At 35.7% G+C, this 20,113-nt stretch overlaps 3 protein-coding genes across 4 annotated transcripts in view; all 3 read right to left on the bottom strand.

Annotated features, from left to right (window-relative positions):
* Positions 1-5,471: 5,471 nt before the first annotated feature.
* On the bottom strand, positions 5,472-12,030 carry LOC128020265 (transmembrane protein 169-like). Of its 2 annotated transcripts, XM_052607083.1 has the most exons (3): positions 11,881-12,030; positions 9,036-9,329; positions 5,472-8,349 (listed from the first exon to the last, which is right to left on the bottom strand). In XM_052607083.1, the coding sequence occupies exons 2-3, from the start codon at positions 9,244-9,246 to the stop codon at positions 7,733-7,735; spliced, it is 828 nt and encodes a 275-aa protein (XP_052463043.1). In that variant the 5' UTR covers positions 9,247-9,329; positions 11,881-12,030; the 3' UTR covers positions 5,472-7,732. The 2 variants fall into 2 exon arrangements, with proteins under 2 accessions (XP_052463043.1, XP_052463041.1); XM_052607081.1 differs by lacking the exon at positions 11,881-12,030 and having other exon boundaries at positions 9,036-11,568.
* The window catches only part of pfkla (phosphofructokinase, liver a), a 45,930-nt gene continuing 37,730 nt past the window's right edge, over positions 11,914-20,113 (bottom strand). The window contains exons 22-23 of the mRNA XM_052607079.1: positions 14,383-14,409; positions 11,914-12,062 (exon numbers count right to left, since the gene is read on the bottom strand). Coding sequence (XP_052463039.1) covers positions 12,026-12,062; positions 14,383-14,409 — 64 coding nt within the window. The 3' untranslated portion in view covers positions 11,914-12,025. The remainder of the gene's footprint in view (positions 12,063-14,382; positions 14,410-20,113) is intronic.
* On the bottom strand, positions 15,878-18,946 carry LOC128020264 (uncharacterized). Its single transcript, XM_052607080.1, has 3 exons — positions 17,880-18,946; positions 17,326-17,642; positions 15,878-17,084 (listed from the first exon to the last, which is right to left on the bottom strand). Exons 1-3 carry the CDS (start codon positions 18,788-18,790, stop codon positions 16,729-16,731), a joined length of 1,584 nt encoding a protein of 527 aa, XP_052463040.1. The 5' UTR covers positions 18,791-18,946; the 3' UTR covers positions 15,878-16,728.

Below are 20,113 nucleotides of genomic sequence, written 5' to 3'. Positions count from 1 at the left end.
GCAGTAAATGAAAATTGGGAATAATAGGCATTACAAAAAAAAAAAAACCGCTTGATATGTGACAGTAATAAAATATATATAGTAAAACATATAAAAAACAATATATATATATATATATATATATATATATATATATATATATATATATATATATATATTTTTTTTTTTTTTTTTTTTTTTTTTTTTTGCATTTAAAATTAACTCAAAATATTAGTGGTTCCAAAAATTGTACATAAAAAAAAAACATATGTAAATGTATTACAGTAATTACAGAAAAAAGTATCAGACATAATGATGACCAAAAATCTCAATATATGACAGCAATAAAAACAATTTGGGATTAACAATAAATAAAAAATCTAAATGTCTCAAAAAATATATTAAATTATATATACAGGTCCTTCTCAAAAAATTTGCATATTGTGAAAAAGTTCATTATTTTCCATAATGTAATGATAAAAATTAAACTTTCATATACTTTAGATTCATTGCACACCAACTGAAATATTTCTGGTCTTTTATTGTTTTAATACTGATGATTTTGGCATACAGCTCATGAAAACCCAAAATTCCTATCTCAAAAAATTAGCATATTTCATCCGACTAATAAAAGAAAAGTGTTTTTAATACAAAAAAATAATTATGTTCAGTTATGTACTCAATACTTGGTCGGGAATCCTTTTACAGAAATGACTGCTTCAATGAGGCGTGGCATGGAGGCAATCAGCCTGTGGCACTGCTGAGGTGTTATGGAGGCCCAGGATGCTTCGATAGCGGCCTTAAGCTCATCCAGAGTGTTGGGTCTTGCGTCTCTCAACTTTCTCTTCACAATATCCCACAGATTCTCTATGGGGATCAGGTCAGGAGAGTTGGCATGCCAATTGAGCACAGTAATACCATGGTCAGTAAACCATTTACCAGTGGTTTTGGCACTGTGAGCAGGTGCCAGGTCGTGCTGAAAAACGAAATATTCATCTCCATAAAGCTTTTCAGCAGATGGAAGCATGAAGTGCTCCAAAATCTCCTGATAGCTAGCTGCATTGACCCTGCCCTTGATAAAACACAGTGGACCAACACCAGCAGCTGACATGGCACCCCAGACCATCACTGACTGTGGGTACTTGACACTGGACTTCAGGCATTTTGGCATTTCCTTCTCCCCAGTCTTCCTCCAGACTCTGGCACCTTTATTTCCGAATGACATGCAAAATTTGCTTTCATCCGAAAAAAGTACTTTGGATCACTGAGCAACAGTCCAGTGCTGCTTCTCTGTAGCCCATTTCCTGCACACCTCTGTGCACGGTGGCTCTGGATGTTTCTACTCCAGACTCAGTCCACTGCTTCCTCAGGTTCCCCAAGGTCTGGAATTGGTCCTTCTCCATAATCTTCCTCAGGGTCCGGTCACCTCTTCTCGTTGTGCAGCGTTTTTTGCCACACTTTTTCCTTCCCACAGACTTCCCACTGAGGTGCCTTGATACAGCACTCTGGGAACAGCCTATTCGTTCAGAAATTTCTTTCTGTGTCTTACCCTCTTGCTTGAGGGTGTCAATGATGACCTTCTGGACAGCGGTCAGGTCGGCAGTCTTACCCATGATTGCGGTTTTGAGTAATGAACCAGGCTGGGAGTTTATAAAAGCCTCAGGAATCTTTTGCAGGTGTTTAGAGTTAATTAGTTGATTCAGATGATTAGGTTCATAGCTCGTTTAGAGAACCTTTTCATGATATGCTAATTTTTTGAGATAGGAATTTGGGGTTTTCATGAGCTGTATGCCAAAATCATCAGTATTAAAACAATAAAAGACCTGAAATATTTCAGTTTGTGTGCAATGAATCTAAAATATATGAAAGTTTAATTTTTATCATTACATTATGGAAAATAATGAACTTTTTCACAATATGCTAATTTTTTGAGAAGGACCTGTATATATATATATATAAAATGTGATCTAAACGCATTGCAGTAATAAAATTCTAATTTTTTCTAAAAAATTAAATATTGCATAAACTTTTTAAAATCTTATATGTTGAAAGAAATTGCTAATAATAAACCAACAATAAATAAATGTACAACTATTTTATTAGTTAAAGTTTGATATAAATGAAAATCATATATTGCATAAAAAATATCTTAAGATTAATAAAAAGGGCAATATAAAGAATACAAATGTATGAGCTTATTATTATTATTATTATTCTTTTGATTTGGGGGGTGAAATGTGATGAAATGTGGTGATTGGCCTCATCACTGTTCTCATTCATCAGTAATATCTCTGTGTCTTAATTCTATTGACCCTTCACGTCTCGTCTCGTCAGAACACGGTTGTTTTAAGCAGGTTTCTGGGAGCCTGGAGTCAGTGATGTGAAACTGCAGCGTGTGTGTCCTCAGCAAACTGAGATCATCAGCCCTGAAACACACACCACAATTTATCAAACCCTCTACGGCTGACAAACAGAAGCTGGGTTTATGAGCGTGGATTATGAAGGTGAGCTCCCTCACAGCATGACAAAAACATGTCAACAACTTAGCATACTGCCAAATCTCTAATAAGTATAAAGGATTTAATACACTTTCAGACCATGATCACCATGCTCAAACACCAGGAACTACACCAGCAAACACAGGGTTAACTGACCATAACAACACACAGAAAAAACACCAAATCAAACACTGAAATCACAAATATGAGATTAGGAAGAGTAGGATGCATTTGTTTCTTCATCAGGTTTGGGAGAAATGTAGCATTGCATCACCTGCTCACCATTGGAGTGAATGGGTGCCGTCAGAATGAGAGTCCAAACAGCTGATAAAAACAGAACAATAATCCAAAGCAGTCCATCAGTTAACATCTGGAGAAGACACAAGCTGAAACAAATCCAGCATTAAGATGTTTTTAACTTCAAACAGTCACTTTCAGCTTAAATATGAGTCCATAATACATAATAAAGCTTCCTCCAGTGAAATAGTGGTCTTGTCTGAATCAGGAGAGAAATCTGCACAGATCAAGCAGCGTTTACAAAACAGTAGAGAGACAACAGGAGATGGACTTTTTCACGTTATTATGGATTATGGACTCTATAGTTTTAGTCTGAAGCAATGGACTGAACTCAAAAACATATTAATGCTGGATTTGTTTCAGCTTGTGTCTTCTCCAGATGTTAACTGATGGACTGGAGTGCTGTGGATTATTGTGCTGTTTTTATCAGCTGTTTGGACTCTCATTCTGACGGCACCCATTCACTGCAGTGAATACTTGTTAGTATTTGTATAAAACTAGCTTTTTATATAAGAGTAAGAAAAAATGGTAAAATTGTGCTTCGGCCAATTTCATCTTTGCTAATCAATGTCAGAGAATCTGAAAACAAAAGCACATGTCGAAGGCATGAAGTCTTCAGTTTAACATTAGCAGAAGACCTTTTCTTTACCTTACCTCCTCTTCAGGGACTGCATGTAGCTGCTGAAGGAGTAGGACATGTGTCTGAGCTCATGCACTCATAGTCATTCAAATCCAACACTAACAAACTGATATCATGCAGTGTACACATGCAAAAACAGGCCCCATTTACACCCATCTCAGCAGGGGCGCAACTATCCAGTGTTAGAGGGGTGTGCACCAAAACATTTTGGCGCCCCCCCCCCCCCACACTTTCTATTTAAAACCCTTTTCATGTCATGTTACGTACAAAATGGATTGTGAAAGTCATTTTACATTGACTGAAATGTTTTATACATTTTAAGGAAAAGCATTGAAAAGAAAACAAACAAATAAATATATAAAAATTATTTAGTACAATAAATGTATACATTACACTACCACTTTATGTTTTTGAACAAAAGTCTCTTCTACTCACCAGGGCAGCATTAATTTGATTAAAATAGTGTAAAAATAGTGAAATATTATTACAAATTAAACTAAATGTTTTCTCTGTGAATATATTGACATTTTTAATTTATTTCTGTGACGCAAAGCTGTATTTTCATCATCATGACTCCAGTCTTCAGTGTCACATGATCTTCAGAAATCATGAAAATATGATGATTTCTGATTATTATCAATGTTGAAAACAGTTGTGCTGTCTTTACTCTCATTTCTTTCAATAAAAATATTAATTTCTTTCAAAATGACCCAAACCTTTGAATTTCAAAAACATAAAAAATCATACCAACCCCAAACTTTTGAACAGTAGTGTAAATACAGAATATACTTTAATATCACCATAATAATTTGAGTGACAAATGGAAACGAATATAAGTGTCACGTTTGATCAGTTACTGATAAATATTCTTAATTTCAGATTATTTAACTTTTTTCGAAACCCTAAAACTTTGCTTGTTTCCAGGTTGAAATGAAGCTCATTTTAGATGCACCCTCAGACTGTTTGTCACTAGTATGTATTTAAACATCACAATATTATGAGGAAAACAAGGTACAACACATCAGAACAAAATGCTGAAATGTACTCATATTGACGTTTTTTCGACCTGATTTCATCATACTGACCACACCGCCCTAAATCACACAATTTGTTCTCAGTAGCTTCCTATTTTGTCCCATGGGTTCTCACACTCTTTTGAACTTGTAAAGCTATTTCATAAATATTGCACTCACAAAGCTTAGTATAACAATATCTTATAGTCACTATAGAAAGTACAGTTAATAAAAATCAAGGTTTACATGACCTTAAGAAAAAAATGCACATGTTTGGAAAGAGAGCCATCTACTGGAGAGCATCTTACCACTTCCTGTTTCGAGAAGCCGAGCACAGAAAAACACTTCCCATCAGTCAGATTTCATCTGGTCCTCATCCACCTTAGAAAATGGTATGGTGTCGCTTCTGTAACAGAAGCCTGTAAGAAAAATCATAAAGTTATTGACTTTTAAGTCACATTTATTTACACGGCAGTTTATACAATATAGACTCAGCCAAAACACCTAATAGAATATATTTTTATTAATATTTTAAATTATATATTAATTTATTTATTTTATATATATATATATATATATATATATATATATATATATATATATATATATATATATATATATATATATATATATATATATATATAATAAATGTTTAAAAAAATATTTATAATTGTTACATAAATATATTTACAATGATTTTACTTAAAAATAACATTTAATGATTTTTTTATTATTAAAATAAAATATATTTTATTATATGTGCACATATTTATAGACTAATATATTTTTATAGACTAAATTTATAGACTAAAGAGTTTTTATAATGCAGATCAGGGTCTTTGGACTGCTATTTCACAAGAGGAAGAGGGAAAAAGGAAATAATAATAATAATTAAAAAATTTTTTATTGAGGAATAGCATCCTTTTTTATTTATATTAATTTTTAAAAAATATTTTACAACGCATTTTTTCAGTCATCTGTGAAAATCAATGCAAAGAGTTTTTAACGTGTCTTGTAGATCACAACAGACACACAAACCAGATGTTAATACAGAAATATTAATTTTATTGTCTCTTTTGAGCATCACTGCAAAATAAAAATGTGATTTAAACGATTAAATAAAACAGAAACACAGAAAAAAATCCAAACACTTCTGAAAATGTAACATAGATTTCTTATAATGCATATGATATGCAATGATTTAAAATGTTCTTTGCACTGCTTATGAAAATAATATTTGGGATCATTGTCAGACACCACACACGAACATCATATGTCCCTTTGTAAAACTGTAAAACTACTCAGAGAATATGCAGGGCTTCTCACAACCTCACAATGAATCTCAGTTTATTTGCATATATTTATATATGGCTTAATTTTACAGAAGTTATAAAAAGACTTTACTCCCAAGCTCTTTCCTTAACCCATCTACTTTACAGAAAAACTTTTTTGATAAAAATAAAACATGCACACTGTTAAAATACATGCATAACAATATTTTAAACGTATGTAAATATTCCAATGTCTGACATACAAATGCTGTTAAAAAAAACATTTTTACTGGTGAAAAAGAGACTCAATAAGTAACAAAAAATAAAAGCTGGGCCCAGGATCTAAAATTTATATACTCAAACAAATATAGTGAGAAAACAGGACCAATAACATATCTGCTGAATGAATCTGATGGATTTGTAGCATTTTTGCTTTTGACAAATATTTGTAAGGTGTAGAAGCCTCATGTTCTCCCTTAATTACCATCTTCCTCTGAGCCAAATTACAACTATTTGTTCAATTCTCAAGTCATTTTCACACATCGTTATAAATCTAATCCTGATTTCAAGGCGAGAATCAGAGCCAGAGAGAGAAGAAAATCCAAACAAGATTGAGATGTTTCCTGCTAGTGGTCGACCGATATATCGGCCGACATTTGGCATTTTTCAAACATCGGCATTGGGCGATAAGTTTTTCTACTTGACCGATGTGTTCAAGGCGGGACTTTTATTTTGACGGCGCGCACACAGTGCTCACTCTCTCTCTTGTTCGTCGTCTTCTTAATCATTTCTGTCTAATGTGGATAGAAGTCTGTCTAATAATCCGATAGAACCGTTAAACAAAGGAATTAATGTATACAGAAAGCATTATAACGTTTGACAGTCGGTCCGTGTGAATTCAATGCTTAAAAAAAAAAAAAAACCTCTTGATTTCAAATTATGCAGTGCTTTATCCATTTACCCACTGTCATATTCATGTCATTTTCACTGTTTGCTGTATGTGAAATGAGGGTTACCATTGCTTTATTTTTCTTTTACAAACTTCACAGAATACTGAGTGCCCTGTTGGTTACGGTGTTTACTTCCTTTTTAATTATATTTGTAATATTTATCTATTTGTGAAAAATATTGTTATTGTAAAGTATAAGTATGTTTCTTTTACACATGTTCTTTTTAATCCACTGTCAAATGATTTGAAATTTCATAAATATTAATAATAATTGTACAAAATTATATCGGCTTTATATCAGCTACCCCCACCCCCTGATTTCCAAGATATCGGCATAAAAAAAAAAAAAAACAACAACAACAAAAAAAATACAATATCGGTCAAACGCTATTTCCTGCTAAATCTGTGAGTTTAAAGTTTAAAAAGCAGAAAATTACAGATTTTGAAAAGTTCTTTGACATTAAATAGAGTATTTGAAGGGACAATGTAACATTTCTTAACAAAGGATGCTCTGCAGTGAATGGGTGCCGTCAGATTGAGAGTCCAAACAGCTGATAAAAACATCACAATAATCCACAGCAGTCCATCAGGAAACATCAGGAGAAGTGAGAAGCTGCAGATCAAGCAGCATTTACAAGCCAAAACAGCTCTAAACAAATACGTGAGTTGATTTTGAGGTGAGAGACGACAGGAGAGGAAGTGTTATTATGGATTAGGGTTTAAAGCGACGGTTTAAAGTTAAAAGTGTCTTAATGCTGGATTTGTTTCAGCTTTTGTCTTCTCCAGATGTTAACCGATAGACTGGAGTGCTGTGGATTATTGTGATTTTTTAATCAGCTGTTTGGACTCTCGTTCTGACGGCACCCATTCACTGCAGCGCATCCATTGGTGCATTGCTACATTCCTCAGAATCAGCTTTGATCATTTTAATTAGTGCATTAAAACCTGATACACACAAAATGCAGAATTTTTTTTTTTTTTTATCTCAGCACCATCAAATCAGCTAATACCAGGCATTTTTGCCGATTTGGCAGAAGATGCAGGGCTATGTAACAAGTGGAGGAAGTCTCGGATGATTTCTATATTCACACCGAGGACGTCTCCAGTGACTTTCCCCGCGGACTCCCAGAAAGGGTGTCCGAGTCCAGCAGCTCGACTACGCTGTACGGAGAACAGTCCTCCAGTCCCAGCTTCCCACAAACCCATCCACAGAAACCCTTCTCCAGATCCCTGACCGACAGCCACCACTCGCTGAAGCCCCAGGACACCTGCACCACGGCCGAATACAAGCCCAGCGACAGCGACAGAGCCACGATGAGCCCGGGGTAGAAGACGATGAGGAACGGGCACACCGTGATCTTATGGCAGAACGTCCGCTCCTCGTTGTACACCAGGAATATATTGTACCAGGTGAGAGTACCGTAGTAAAACGAGGTGATGAAGGACAGGAGGAAGACGAAGGGAGCGCAGGAGAGGCTCCACAGGACGACGTGGGGACCCTGAGAAATCCCGAATCCACACGAGCGTCTCGATCCCTCGCGAGCGTCGCATTCGGCATCCAGACGCTCCTTCGACCTGGCCATCTCCTGCAGCTCTCTCTCGGTGAGCGTGACGTGGATGTCCACCATCTGACCTTTCTTCTTTCCGCGCGTGATGGTCCCCGTGAGCGTCACGTAGCGGCTGTCTGGAGGCACGACCCGACCTGATGAAGCCAAGACATTTCATTTAGGATGAGACCGAATCCAGAGTGCTGTAGGCTTTTAATGCATTCCTTAATACTGATTATTGTCTTGTACTTTACAGCTGAAATTGACACATTAACATTTGATGACATTGTTTATTCATGTGAAGCTGCTTTGGAACCATCTGTGTGGTATAAAGCGCTACAGAAAGGATGTACATCAACCGGCTCATATCATGAAGAATCAAATTTCACTTTATCTGTGAAGATAAGAGTTTTTGGGTATAACTTTTATGTCACTTTCACAGCTCAAAACTTTTATTCCAACATGCATCATCATCATGGCTCAGAAAGAGAGTGGAAATAGTGGGCGAAAAACAAAAATATGTTCGTTTTTTATGCAACTTTAGACTTTGTTTTTACGACAGTGTTATGCAACATCGCCACATTTGTCCTGTGCAATGCATATGATTTCATATGGGATTATGCAAGATACTTTCTACCGCTAATTTATCAGTCTATTTTTCCCGCTGTGTCAAGTTGCTTGTTTATTCTGTGTTTGGTTTTCTGCTTGTTGTGTGTTACTTCTACCACAAGGAGTTGCACTGAATTTCGTTATAAAGCTGTGCAATGACAATAAAGGCCTTCTGCATTCATTTTTGGCCAAGATCTTTTCTTACTAGATTGCATGAGATTGCATGCTTCACCTTCACTGCTGGGGTTGTTCAGAAACTTAGCTCCCTGTTCAGAGTTCCTCTCTCCACCCTCGCTATCGCCTCCATGGTCTTCTTCACCAGCGGCTCTCTCTGGATCCGAGCGGTAGACGATGATGGACTCCGGCCGCTGTTTGTGATTTCTCCTCTTCCTTCGAGTGCTGGTGCCGCTGCTTCCTGACCTTACAGACTCCACCTGCTCCATGTTAATGTCTCACGAGATTTGGGAGGAGCTACAAATTCAGAGAGACTATAGAAGGCTATTTACTCCATCCAAACATGATAAGCCTGTGTGAATGAGAGAGAAACATGATGCACAGCTGATTTTTGGCATGCATTCACTCAAACAGGAAAATAAGGGAAACATGACATTAAGCATATAAATGAACACAAGAGAATATATATGAGTTTATTAATTATGGAGCAAGATAAAAAAAATAAAAAAAAAATCCTGAGCAACAAGCGAATGTGTGTTGTTAACTAAATTGTTAACTAAAACTATTAAAAATTATTTTGTTGATTCAAATGAGGCTTAAAAAAAAGAAAGAAAAAAAGAAATATTAGTTGAAAAAAAAGCTAAAATTAGAATACATTTTAAGTTTAGGTTGAAGTTCTTAAATTACGAAAACAAAAATAAATTAAAGGTGCCATATGCAAAAATTGAGGTAAAAATATCCATAACATGACCTACACGCATCAAAAGAATGAGAAGAAATAAGGGCGATGATGTCATAAAAAAAATGTCAAGCTATAGTGTTGCAGAGATATCAACCTTAATTAGCATTAGCATTACTAGCCCCGGCCCGACAGGTGTCGTAATACCAGTTTCGGCCATGGGAGGCGGTATGCGGGCAACATAACCACCAGCCAACCTGCAATACACGAATAACTCGCACGTCTTGTGGGCGTGTACTTGAACCTGATGTCAATCGTGTGGAAAGTACAGCCCACTACTTTCAGTTCAGGGAAAAGAGCGGAAGGATAGCTGAAGCCCTTGGCAAGAGACCAACCCGCTACAGGGAAACAACCGCGCTCGGAATCACAAATCAAATCCGATAAGAATACCAGAGTAAACATCGGCACTGCTTTTAATCGCTGGAGACAACTGATGGACATGAAAGAAATGAGGTTCGACTCTGAACTTGCAACATTTCTTTTGGATTGGTAAGTTAAATGCTGTTAGTATGTCGCTAGAAGTTTGTTTTATATGTTTGTGTATTTGTTTTCGGGAAGTTATAGCATAGAAATGTATTGAAGGCTGTTCGATAAACGTGCTAATGTTAGCGATGGCTAACCGTAGCTGCATTTGATAATTAGCTAGCTGTAACTTACCCGTTTGTTTCATTTCATAACTAACCTGCTCTGTCTAGTCTGTTGGTCTCCTTGTCCTGTTTGCTTCGTGGTTTTTCTGTGCGTGAAAAAATTGATGTGTGGCGTGAAAGCATGTGAAAAGAGTCAATTGTGTGTGACTCACGGTGAATGCTTGAGGGTTGGCACATTAGCTCCCAAGCAGAATAAAGGACAGGTTGATTACTGCTGTTTAGCGTTTGATGTGTCCCTGTTTGCGTACAAGGACATAAAAAATAAATTAAAAGTGATACGTGGACCAAGGTGTCTGAGATTGTTCATTTTAAGTAAAGGATCGTAATATTTCGTCCACAACAATATTTAATGAGGTTAACTTATAACTCCTTGTGGTTAGTCTGTACGAGATCAACAAGCTTGTTTGCTTTGTGGCCGCTTTAAATACAAAATAAGCATACGATCTATGTCAGAGCGTCTGAGCGCTCACAAATCTTTCTGCAGCGTCGTGAGCAGAGCGGCAAGAGCGATTTTTGAAGCTCTAGACACCGGCGTTGTGAACGCACAGTCAGGCTTCGGCTATGGCTGTAGTTTTGTTGTGAAAGTAGGGGCGGAGCATAGAGACTATGCCGTTTCTCGTTTGTTACTCTAGAGTAGACCAATTCACTTTATTGAGGCATACTGCCCCCATCTGGTATGGAATGTGGAGTATGACTTGATTTTTTTTTGCCAAACATTACAGATGGCACCTTTAAAGCTAGATAGAAATATTAAAACAAATATAAATGAAATGAAAATTTAAATATTTTGGAATTAATTAGAAAAGTTTAGGTTAAAGTTAACATTACTGAAACTGAAATAAAACTAAATTTAAGCTAAATAGAAAAATAAAAAATAATAAAAACAAATATCTAAAGAAAATTACAAAAGTACATAAAATTACTAATTAGAAATGTTGACAACCAACTGGAATAAAATAAGTTTAGGTTGAAGTACTAAAAGGAGTAAAACTAAAATAAAGATCAAAGCAAAATAGATTTAAAAAAAAAACTAATAAAAATTACAACAACAAAAATAAAACAAATCAAAATGAGCACATAACAAAACTACTAAAATATAAACTGAGAATTAAACGAAATCTGAAAGTATAAAAATACAAGCTAATTTAAAATATATATATTAAAAAAATACAAAAGTATATAAAATATTCAAATAACACTGACATGAACAATAGCTTTTGTTTAGCCAAAAACACCCTTCCTTCCTTCCGTCCATCCAGCTGTATTGTCAGAGAAACAATCACATGCAGAAGGCACATGAGTTGAGCTAATGAGAAGAGAGAGTTTTAATAAAACAGCATCTGAAACTGAATGGTAAGATTATTAAGAATCAATGCTCGGTAAAGCTTGAGCTCCAGGCGGAGGCTGTTTTCCTCTCAGCTGGGTTTAAACACACCCAAATCAGGCTCTACTGTGACAAACGTCTTATTCCCAACATCCAGAGGCTCCAGCTTAATTCATAATAACTGTATTCTTACCTGTCAGATACAAATACACGAAAGAACAGCGGTGAAAACTTTCGAGATGAAACGCCCAACAGCAGATGCGCCTGGGCCACAGTGACCGCAAGCTCCGCCCACTGTATCTGGAACGTCTGTCTCGTCCAATCAGATGACGATCAATCTAAGCGCCTCCCTCAGTTAAAGCAACGTCACAGCGTCTGTGAATGATGGCATCAACATTTTACTCTAAATATTACTATTATAAATGTATTTGCGTGTATGCATTTCTGTATATTAAATATGCATGTATTTCTTTAAAATAATTACATTACATCAACTACTGAAGAAAACTTTCATTTTTATTATTTGAATTGTCAGAGGGTTATTTAATCATGTATTATTGTCTTTGGAAGGCTTTTGTTTTTCATTTAATCATTTAAAACACATGATTAATGTAATTTCTTATGTAATGCAGGCATGCCCAAACCTTTTTTGACATCTGAACCTCTTTCACCTTATTTTTTTTTTTTTACTTGAAGCAGCCTACCTCTGAGATTTTAAAATAATTAATTTAATAATTAAGTATCACATTTGCATGTTCACAGCTGTCTGATGTTGGTTAATGGTCACATGACATGCAGGTAATATATGTTTATATATTTTTAATGCGTGTTTTATCTTTTTTTGATGTTATTTTAAATTATTCATTATTAGCTTTTTTATTAAACTTGAAAACCCCCTGCAGTTCCCTCATTAACCCCAGTTTGGGAAACCTTGATGTAATAAAATGTTTAATGCACTTAACTACCTTTTCTATCAATATGATATAAGATTATCCAATTTAAATCAAGGTGATAAACGAGTTTGGTGAAAAGTAAGATCAAAAGTCGTCTGATTATATAATCTGTATACAAACATTTTTATATAATTTTTTTATATAATTTTGACCGATACAATGTATTTTTGGCTGTTGCTACAAATATACCTCAAAGACTTAAGACTGGTTTTGTGCTGCATGGTCACTTTTTATCATGATTATTATAAAAAGTGTAGTATATACACTCAAAAAAATGTACTTTCACCTTTGCCAATTTTACTTAATCCGTTCATGTTATGATTACTTAAATTATTTAACAATGTGACAATGTGAACTTGAATTAATCTAGTTCATTCAACAAAAAAGTGTGTATTGTCAGCTTTACTTAAAAATTATTTGTTCAGCCAACATAACATTGTTGTGTAAAAGTAACAGAGTAATGAAACCAACACAGACTTGCATCAACTTCCAGGAACAAGAAATGTATAAAAACATCCCTCATATTAAAAAATGTCATTTGTAAATTGTAATTCTTTATTTTATTTTTTATTTACTGTCCATGATGTATATCTGTTATATGTATCCCCCTTGGTTTGTTTATGTTCTAATTGGTGTTAAGTATTTGTTTGCTTGTTTCTGAAAGAGAAAAAATAAAATAAATTAAAGCTGAAAAAAAAAACAAAACAAAAAAAACACAGACTTGCATCTCATTGGCTGAGGATTTCTGCAGTGTATTATGGGTAATTGTTATTCTGTCACCCTCTTGGAGAAGTGTAGCACCATTAGATAGGTAGATGAGTAATTCAATTATTAGCAATTAAGTTGTTCTAACAAGTTTTAGAACAAAACAAACAAAGAAACAAAAGGTTTGAAATGTTGATTTGTATTACAAATATATTTCTGATATGCTTGATAAGCTGTAATTATAGAAAGGTCTAAATGAAAAGTAATATTAATCAGCTGTTCATGATCCTATTGCAAGGGGATGGCAGTTCCTAAAATGGCATTATTCAAATTTTATGTCATCATTATTTAACATTTTCAGGTACAATTAACTTATTTGTTGTTTGTTGACTCTATTAAGGTTTGTTAAGTTTACTTAAACTTATTTTGTAAAATGAACTTAATTATTAAAAACATTGTCCAAAACATTGCAAATTAGTTGGGCTGACACTATTAAATTAAGCTTTGCCCAACCATAGTAAATAAGTTGAATCAACCTTAATAAATTAAGTTGACCCAACGTAAGTACATTAAATTGGAGTAACAGAATTGCATAATGCTGAAATAAAGCAAATTAATCATGTGGAAATCCTTTCCATGATTTTTTTATGTTCGTTCAAAGAGTTATTTTTTTTGAGTGTGTAATTGAGTCCAATAACCGTTCTTAAAATTATACTACTAATACTTACATTACTTCTTATAAATCAATAAAGTTTTCACAACAAAAAGGCACGTGACGCACAAGCTTTTTACAACTAAATTTGTTTGTGCCAAACAAGTATAATTAATCAGACAGCAGTATGCATGTAGTAGATGGTGTGCAACATGTTTTTCAGAAATCAGAACTTATAGGCCTTAGAAATTCACGTGTCAAATAAAATACAGTAGGTTTATAGGGTTAAAGATGCATGGTATTTGAAGGAAAGTCTTCCAGGAGAGAACGGAGAGCTACAGGAACGTGTTTCAGAAGTGTAAGGATCGGTACTGTCAGAACTCACCGGCTCAAAAACTGCTGAAGATTCAAGCTGAGAAAGAGAAAAGTGAGAGGAGAATCAGAGCAACGGATGAACAAATACTGGACAAAGAGAGAGAACTGATTCTGTTTCCAAGTGCATCCAAAAAACAACACATTATTAATGTTTAAGTGCACTATTAATACAGATCATTATTCCAGTCTGTCACATGGAAATCATTCTGATATGCTGATTTGCTGCTCAATTCTTATCAATTACTATTGGTGCTCAAGTACTAATAATTATTATCAATGCACTGCTTAATATTGTTATGGAAACCATTTTCAGGAAATCTTTGATGAACAGAAAGTTCAGAAGAACAGCATTTATTTGAAAACTATAAATGTCTGTTCTGTCACTTTTGATCAGTCCTTGCAGAAAAGGAATAATTTATTTATTTTCCTTTTTTGTTTGTTTGTTAAAATCTCACTTACCCCAACTTTTGACTGGTAGTGTTTTCACAAAAATATCTGTCAGCACAACTGTTTTCAACATTGATGATAATAATAAATGTTTCCTGAGCAATAAATCATCATATCAGAATGATTTCTGGAGATCATGTGACACTGGAGACTGGAGGAATGATGCTGATAACTCACGGCTATAAATAACATTTTAACAAACATTCACATAATCGAATTTTGATCAAATAAATGCAGACTTGATGAGCAGAAGAGATTAATTAATCCAAATTCTTAACCGCTATTCTTATAATACCTGTTTGGATGAATGCAGGAGGGGAATATGAATGTTTCATGTGCTTCTGAGCTCGTGGTGGAAATGTCAGAGGAGGAGGATCATTTAATGCATTGTTTCATCAAAGAGAGTTTCATCTTTTCATCTGTGTGTGTGTTTGTGTGTCGTAGGCGTCTCCATTTACCTTCACAAGCTCCTATTTCAGCGGCAAGGTTTGCAACAAGCATTGATGTTTATGCTTAACGGATGAACGTTTCAAATGACTGAAAGCTGATTCAGTGTTTTTGGTAAAATAAGTCACCAGGATCAGTATGAGTGAAGTATGAGTAAAATATAACATCCAAACCTGTTAAGAACACAGCCACACTCTCAGGAAATTAAAAAGGTACAAAAGCTGTCACTAAGGTAGTATCTTTTCAAAAGGTACAACTTTGTACTCAAAGGGTCCATAATGAAAACTTAAAGGAACATACAGTATCTGTACCTAAAGTGTACATATTAGTATCTAAAAGGTACAAAAGTGTACCTTTTGTAAAAGATACAGTACCACCAGTGATAACTTTTGTACCTTTTCTTTCTGAGGACACATTGCACACCAAATGCAGAGAAAAAAAAGTATATATATATATATATATATATATATGAAGAGTTCAGATGCAAAAGCCTCTAAATGCCATCTGAAATTTTCAGCTAAAATTAAGATTTTTATCAAGCTCCTATGCTTAGGTTAAGTCATTTTACTTTAAATACAATGTGCAGGTCCTTTTCCAGGCTATGAAAGTGAAATAACTGCAGAGGTGGGTAGAGTAGCCAAAAATTGTACTCAAGTAAAAGTACTGTTACTTCAGAATAATATGACTCAAGTAAAAGTAAAAAGTAGTCATCCAAATAATTACTTGAGTAAGAGTAAAAAAGTGCTTGGTTAAAAAACTACTCAAGTACTGAGTAACTGTTGAGTAACGTCTGATTTATTTTTTAACAAGCATTCAATCAGACAGACAAAAATACAAAATAATAATGTTTAAGCAAATTATAGTTCATCAAATCAATAAAATCAATTAAAATAAATTAATTAATTACAAAATAGCTTAAATTAAAATAATCCAGGTAAATTCAAGTACTTAAAAAATAAAATAATAAAAAATAAATAAACACAAGTAAACACAAATTTCCAAACCTTTATACCAGGCTTTGCAGACAGAACTAGAACAAGGCAGCCCATAAACTGTGTGTGTGAGAGAGAGATAGAGTATGTGTGTGTGTGTGTGTGTGTGTGTGTGTGAGAGAGAGAGAGAGAGAGAGTGTGTGTGTGTGGTTTTGTGTATGTGTGACAAAACATGCAGAAACAACTTCTTTTGAGTGGACTTAAATTGTTAAAATGTGTGTGAGAGAGAGCGTGTGTGTGTTTTTGTGTGTGTGTGTAACAAAACATGCAGAAACAAACAACTTCACAACAACTTCTTTTGAGTGAACTTAAATTGTTAAAGTGTGTGTGTGTGTGTGAGAGAGAGAGAGCGTGTGTGTGTGAGAGAGCAAGTGTGTGAGAGAGCGTGTGTGTGTGTGTGTGTGTGAGAAAGAGAGAGTGTGTGTGTGTTTGTGACAAAACATGCAGAAACAAACAACTTCACAAAAGAATTACTCAGTGATGTCACTATTAAGCTTCAACAGTAGTTGGCTCTCAAGGTTCTTGCTGTGAAGCTGTGATCGTTTAGCAGTGAACAGGAGTCCTGCATGACTGAAAAGTCTCTCACAGGCTGCAGATGCAGGAAGACCTGTGTTGAGTTTGAGTGACAGCTTCTTGATGTGAGGAAAGGAGTGGAGTAGATCCATACCTGCAGGGGACATACATGAAAGGTACCTCTCCAGCTCTCCTACTTGTGATTTTCCCAACTCCATGGATGCAAAGAAGTCGTCTTCATCAGAGAGGCTGCTGTTTGTGCTGGTGATATCATCCAAGTCGGTGTCGAGGTGATTTCTGATGTAATCAAGGCCTATGGCAAGAGAAATCGTTTTTCAAAATAATTAGGTCTGCACATTATTCTTACCCTTCTACTGTATAGGCTGTTAAGCTGCTGGTGTTTGACATTAAAAGCTACCTGAGTTTCTAACAATATTGTCACCCTGTGGTTTGTCACTGACACACTATTATCTTAAATGACAGTAACATTATACAGATATATAAAGGTCAATGTCTACTGGTTCACATTTGAATTGATAAACAAGTATATTTACCAGCATTTAAGATGTTCTCCTCTGTGGTCCAGGATGTTCTGAATCTTGGTAGGAGTATTGCTGCTGCAATCAGCTCAGGCTCTTTCATGATGTCTCCAAAACGTTTCTGGATCCCTTGCTGCAGGGTGTGAACAAGAGATGTACACATTTTACAAGATGACTCCAACCTCTTCAGCTTGTCACGCAACTGGTAAAGTGTTGGCAGCAGGAGGCCCATATGCGCAGATGATTCCCCTTGGAGGATATTAAGGGCCATGGCAACAGGCTTCATTACAGCAGCATACTCGACCAAAAAACCCATTTCAGCTGGATTGAACCTATAAAAGATGTAACAATAAAAAGATTACTTATAGCTATTTCTGGTGCAATGTCCTTATTATGCATTGTACATGTTAAATACACAAATAAGTAAAAATACAATAAATTACATTAATTCAAGTCATAAACAATTGTTACACCACCATGCAAAGAAAACTTGCTTGGATTCCCCCATTAATCAGCAAGGCTTTTTTTTATTATTCTTTAAAAACAAAATATAAAGCTCGTCAACTTACATCTTTATCTTTAATGCTGTGCAAACATTGCGAATTGCTTGTTCTCCTTGCTCTCGGTGAATGCGCACAATCCTTTCTACAGCGAGGAACAGGGAGCTCCAGCGCGTCTGATTCGGTCGGAGAAACTGCAGCTTGCATTCTCGTTCCACTGTTTCATGAGCCATGGTTGACCTGCTGGTTTTATTCCAGAGAGCATGACATTTTGCAAAAGCAGACCGAGAGAGTTTCTTGTAGGTTTCGTTTGCAGCTCCTCCTGCAGCAGTGGCATCAACTGTGGATATAAGATTGAGGAGATGGCATGCACACTTTTGGTGCCTTGGAAGTTGGTACTCAAGGCCTGTGTTGTCATCCAGAATAGCAGACACATCTTGATACTCCACCTCTGACTCACTTTGATCTTCTGTTGCATCATCAAGGGTGGAGTCACTTTCCTCTTGCTCATTGGTGGCTTCCTCCTCTATCTCCTCACCATATAATCGAAAGGCCTTTAGGAAATTTGAGCCACTGTCTGTTGTCGTCCTGGTCACTTTTTCCCTGATGTGGTACTCTGAATGTATTTCCTCTAATGCAGCAGCAAGGACGTCAAACGTGTGCGAGCCTTTGAGCCTTCTACAAGCTAACGCAGCAGAGTGCCTCTCCAGTGAGGTGTTGTCTATCCAGTGACAGGTGACACCTAAGTAGCTACGTTGTCTGGCAGACCAGCAGTCTGTTGTGGTAGCAACATAGTTCACCGCACTCAGTTTTTTGATGAGTATGCTCTTCTTGTGTTTTGCAGCTTCTTGTATTCTTGTGCATAACGTTTTCCTTGTCATAATTGTATGAGGTTGCAAGGTTTCTATCAAAGTCTTGAAGGATGGTTTCTCAACCACAGAAAATGGTTGGTTGGCCTCACATACAAAATTTAGCACCATCTTGTCAAGCGTTGCTTGTGTTACCCGCCCTGGGGCAGAGAAGGCTGTGATTTTTGCATTTTTCACAGAAGTATCACTGGAAGAGGAGGACTTGCGCTTTCTGTGGTTCTCTATAAAGTCGGTGTATTTAGACAGTTTGTTGGGGTGAACCCTCTGTGCATAACAAAAAAACTGTGAGGCTACATGGAGATCAAGACAATAAAAGAGACTTATAACATCAAATTTGGATATATATATATATATATATATATATATATATATATATATTAGGGGTGGAACGGTGCACAGAAGTCAGGGTTCAATTCATACCTCGGTTTCTGTTTGGTAAGTGTACCTGAATTAATTTAAAATTACAATTAATTTGAAAGTTAATTTGCTACATTTCAGATTAATATATTTGTTTTCCTTAAAATTTTATTTAACAGTAACTTCAACACTTTGCAGTTTGAATGATGTCCTGCATAAACAAAATGATGGAAAATGTTTGTTTCCACTGTTCGATCTTGCCCACGCCTCATACACACACACACACACACACACACACACACGTCTGGTCAGCTATCCTTGTGGGGACTCTCCATAGGCGTAATGGTTTTTATACTGTACAGACCGTATTTTCTATTGCCCTACACCAACCCTACACCTAACCCTCACAGGAAACTTTCTGCATTTTTAGATTTTCAAGAAACTTAATTCTGTGTAATTTATTAGCTTGTTTACCAGTGGGGACCTCAATTTAGGTCCCCACCGTGACACGAGTCCCCATGAGTCTGTGTGTATTCAGGTTTAAGTCCCCACCAGAATAGAAAAACAAGTACACACATATTCACACACACACAGATATAAGTAAACACTTTGTGACTTTTCGATCGCGCCCACGCCATTCTCTCTCTCTCTCACACACACAACATACTAAAGCATTGCAGTGCAAACGCAGCCTGCTTCAGAGCTAGGGCGGGACTACAGATTAAGTGTCCCTAAAGAACCCACGTATCTAACAGTAGTTCTGCATTATATTAATTAATTTGCACGCGAGTTTTATTTATTTTTATACCGTGTAAGTTATTCTCTGTGTAAGTTAAATGTATGCACCGAACCGTGACGCCCATACCATTTCGGTTCAATACAAATACATGTACAGTTCCACACATAATATATATAGGAAATGTTTAAAACATATGTAACCTAAAAGACAAACATTCGTCTATCCACAGAAATCTCACGATTTTAGAAAACTTACCGCTACATGTTTCCTCAAGTTAGATGTTGAGTTTTTGAATGCTGAAATGTCCGTTTGTTTTGGGAGACACAGAAGACACCGCA

The sequence above is a fragment of the Carassius gibelio genome, chromosome A9 (assembly GCF_023724105.1).
Source record: "Carassius gibelio isolate Cgi1373 ecotype wild population from Czech Republic chromosome A9, carGib1.2-hapl.c, whole genome shotgun sequence".
Lineage (NCBI taxonomy): Eukaryota > Metazoa > Chordata > Actinopteri > Cypriniformes > Cyprinidae > Carassius > Carassius gibelio.
Note: the sequence above shows the minus strand (reverse complement) of the source record. Positions and strands in the feature narration are given on the sequence as shown.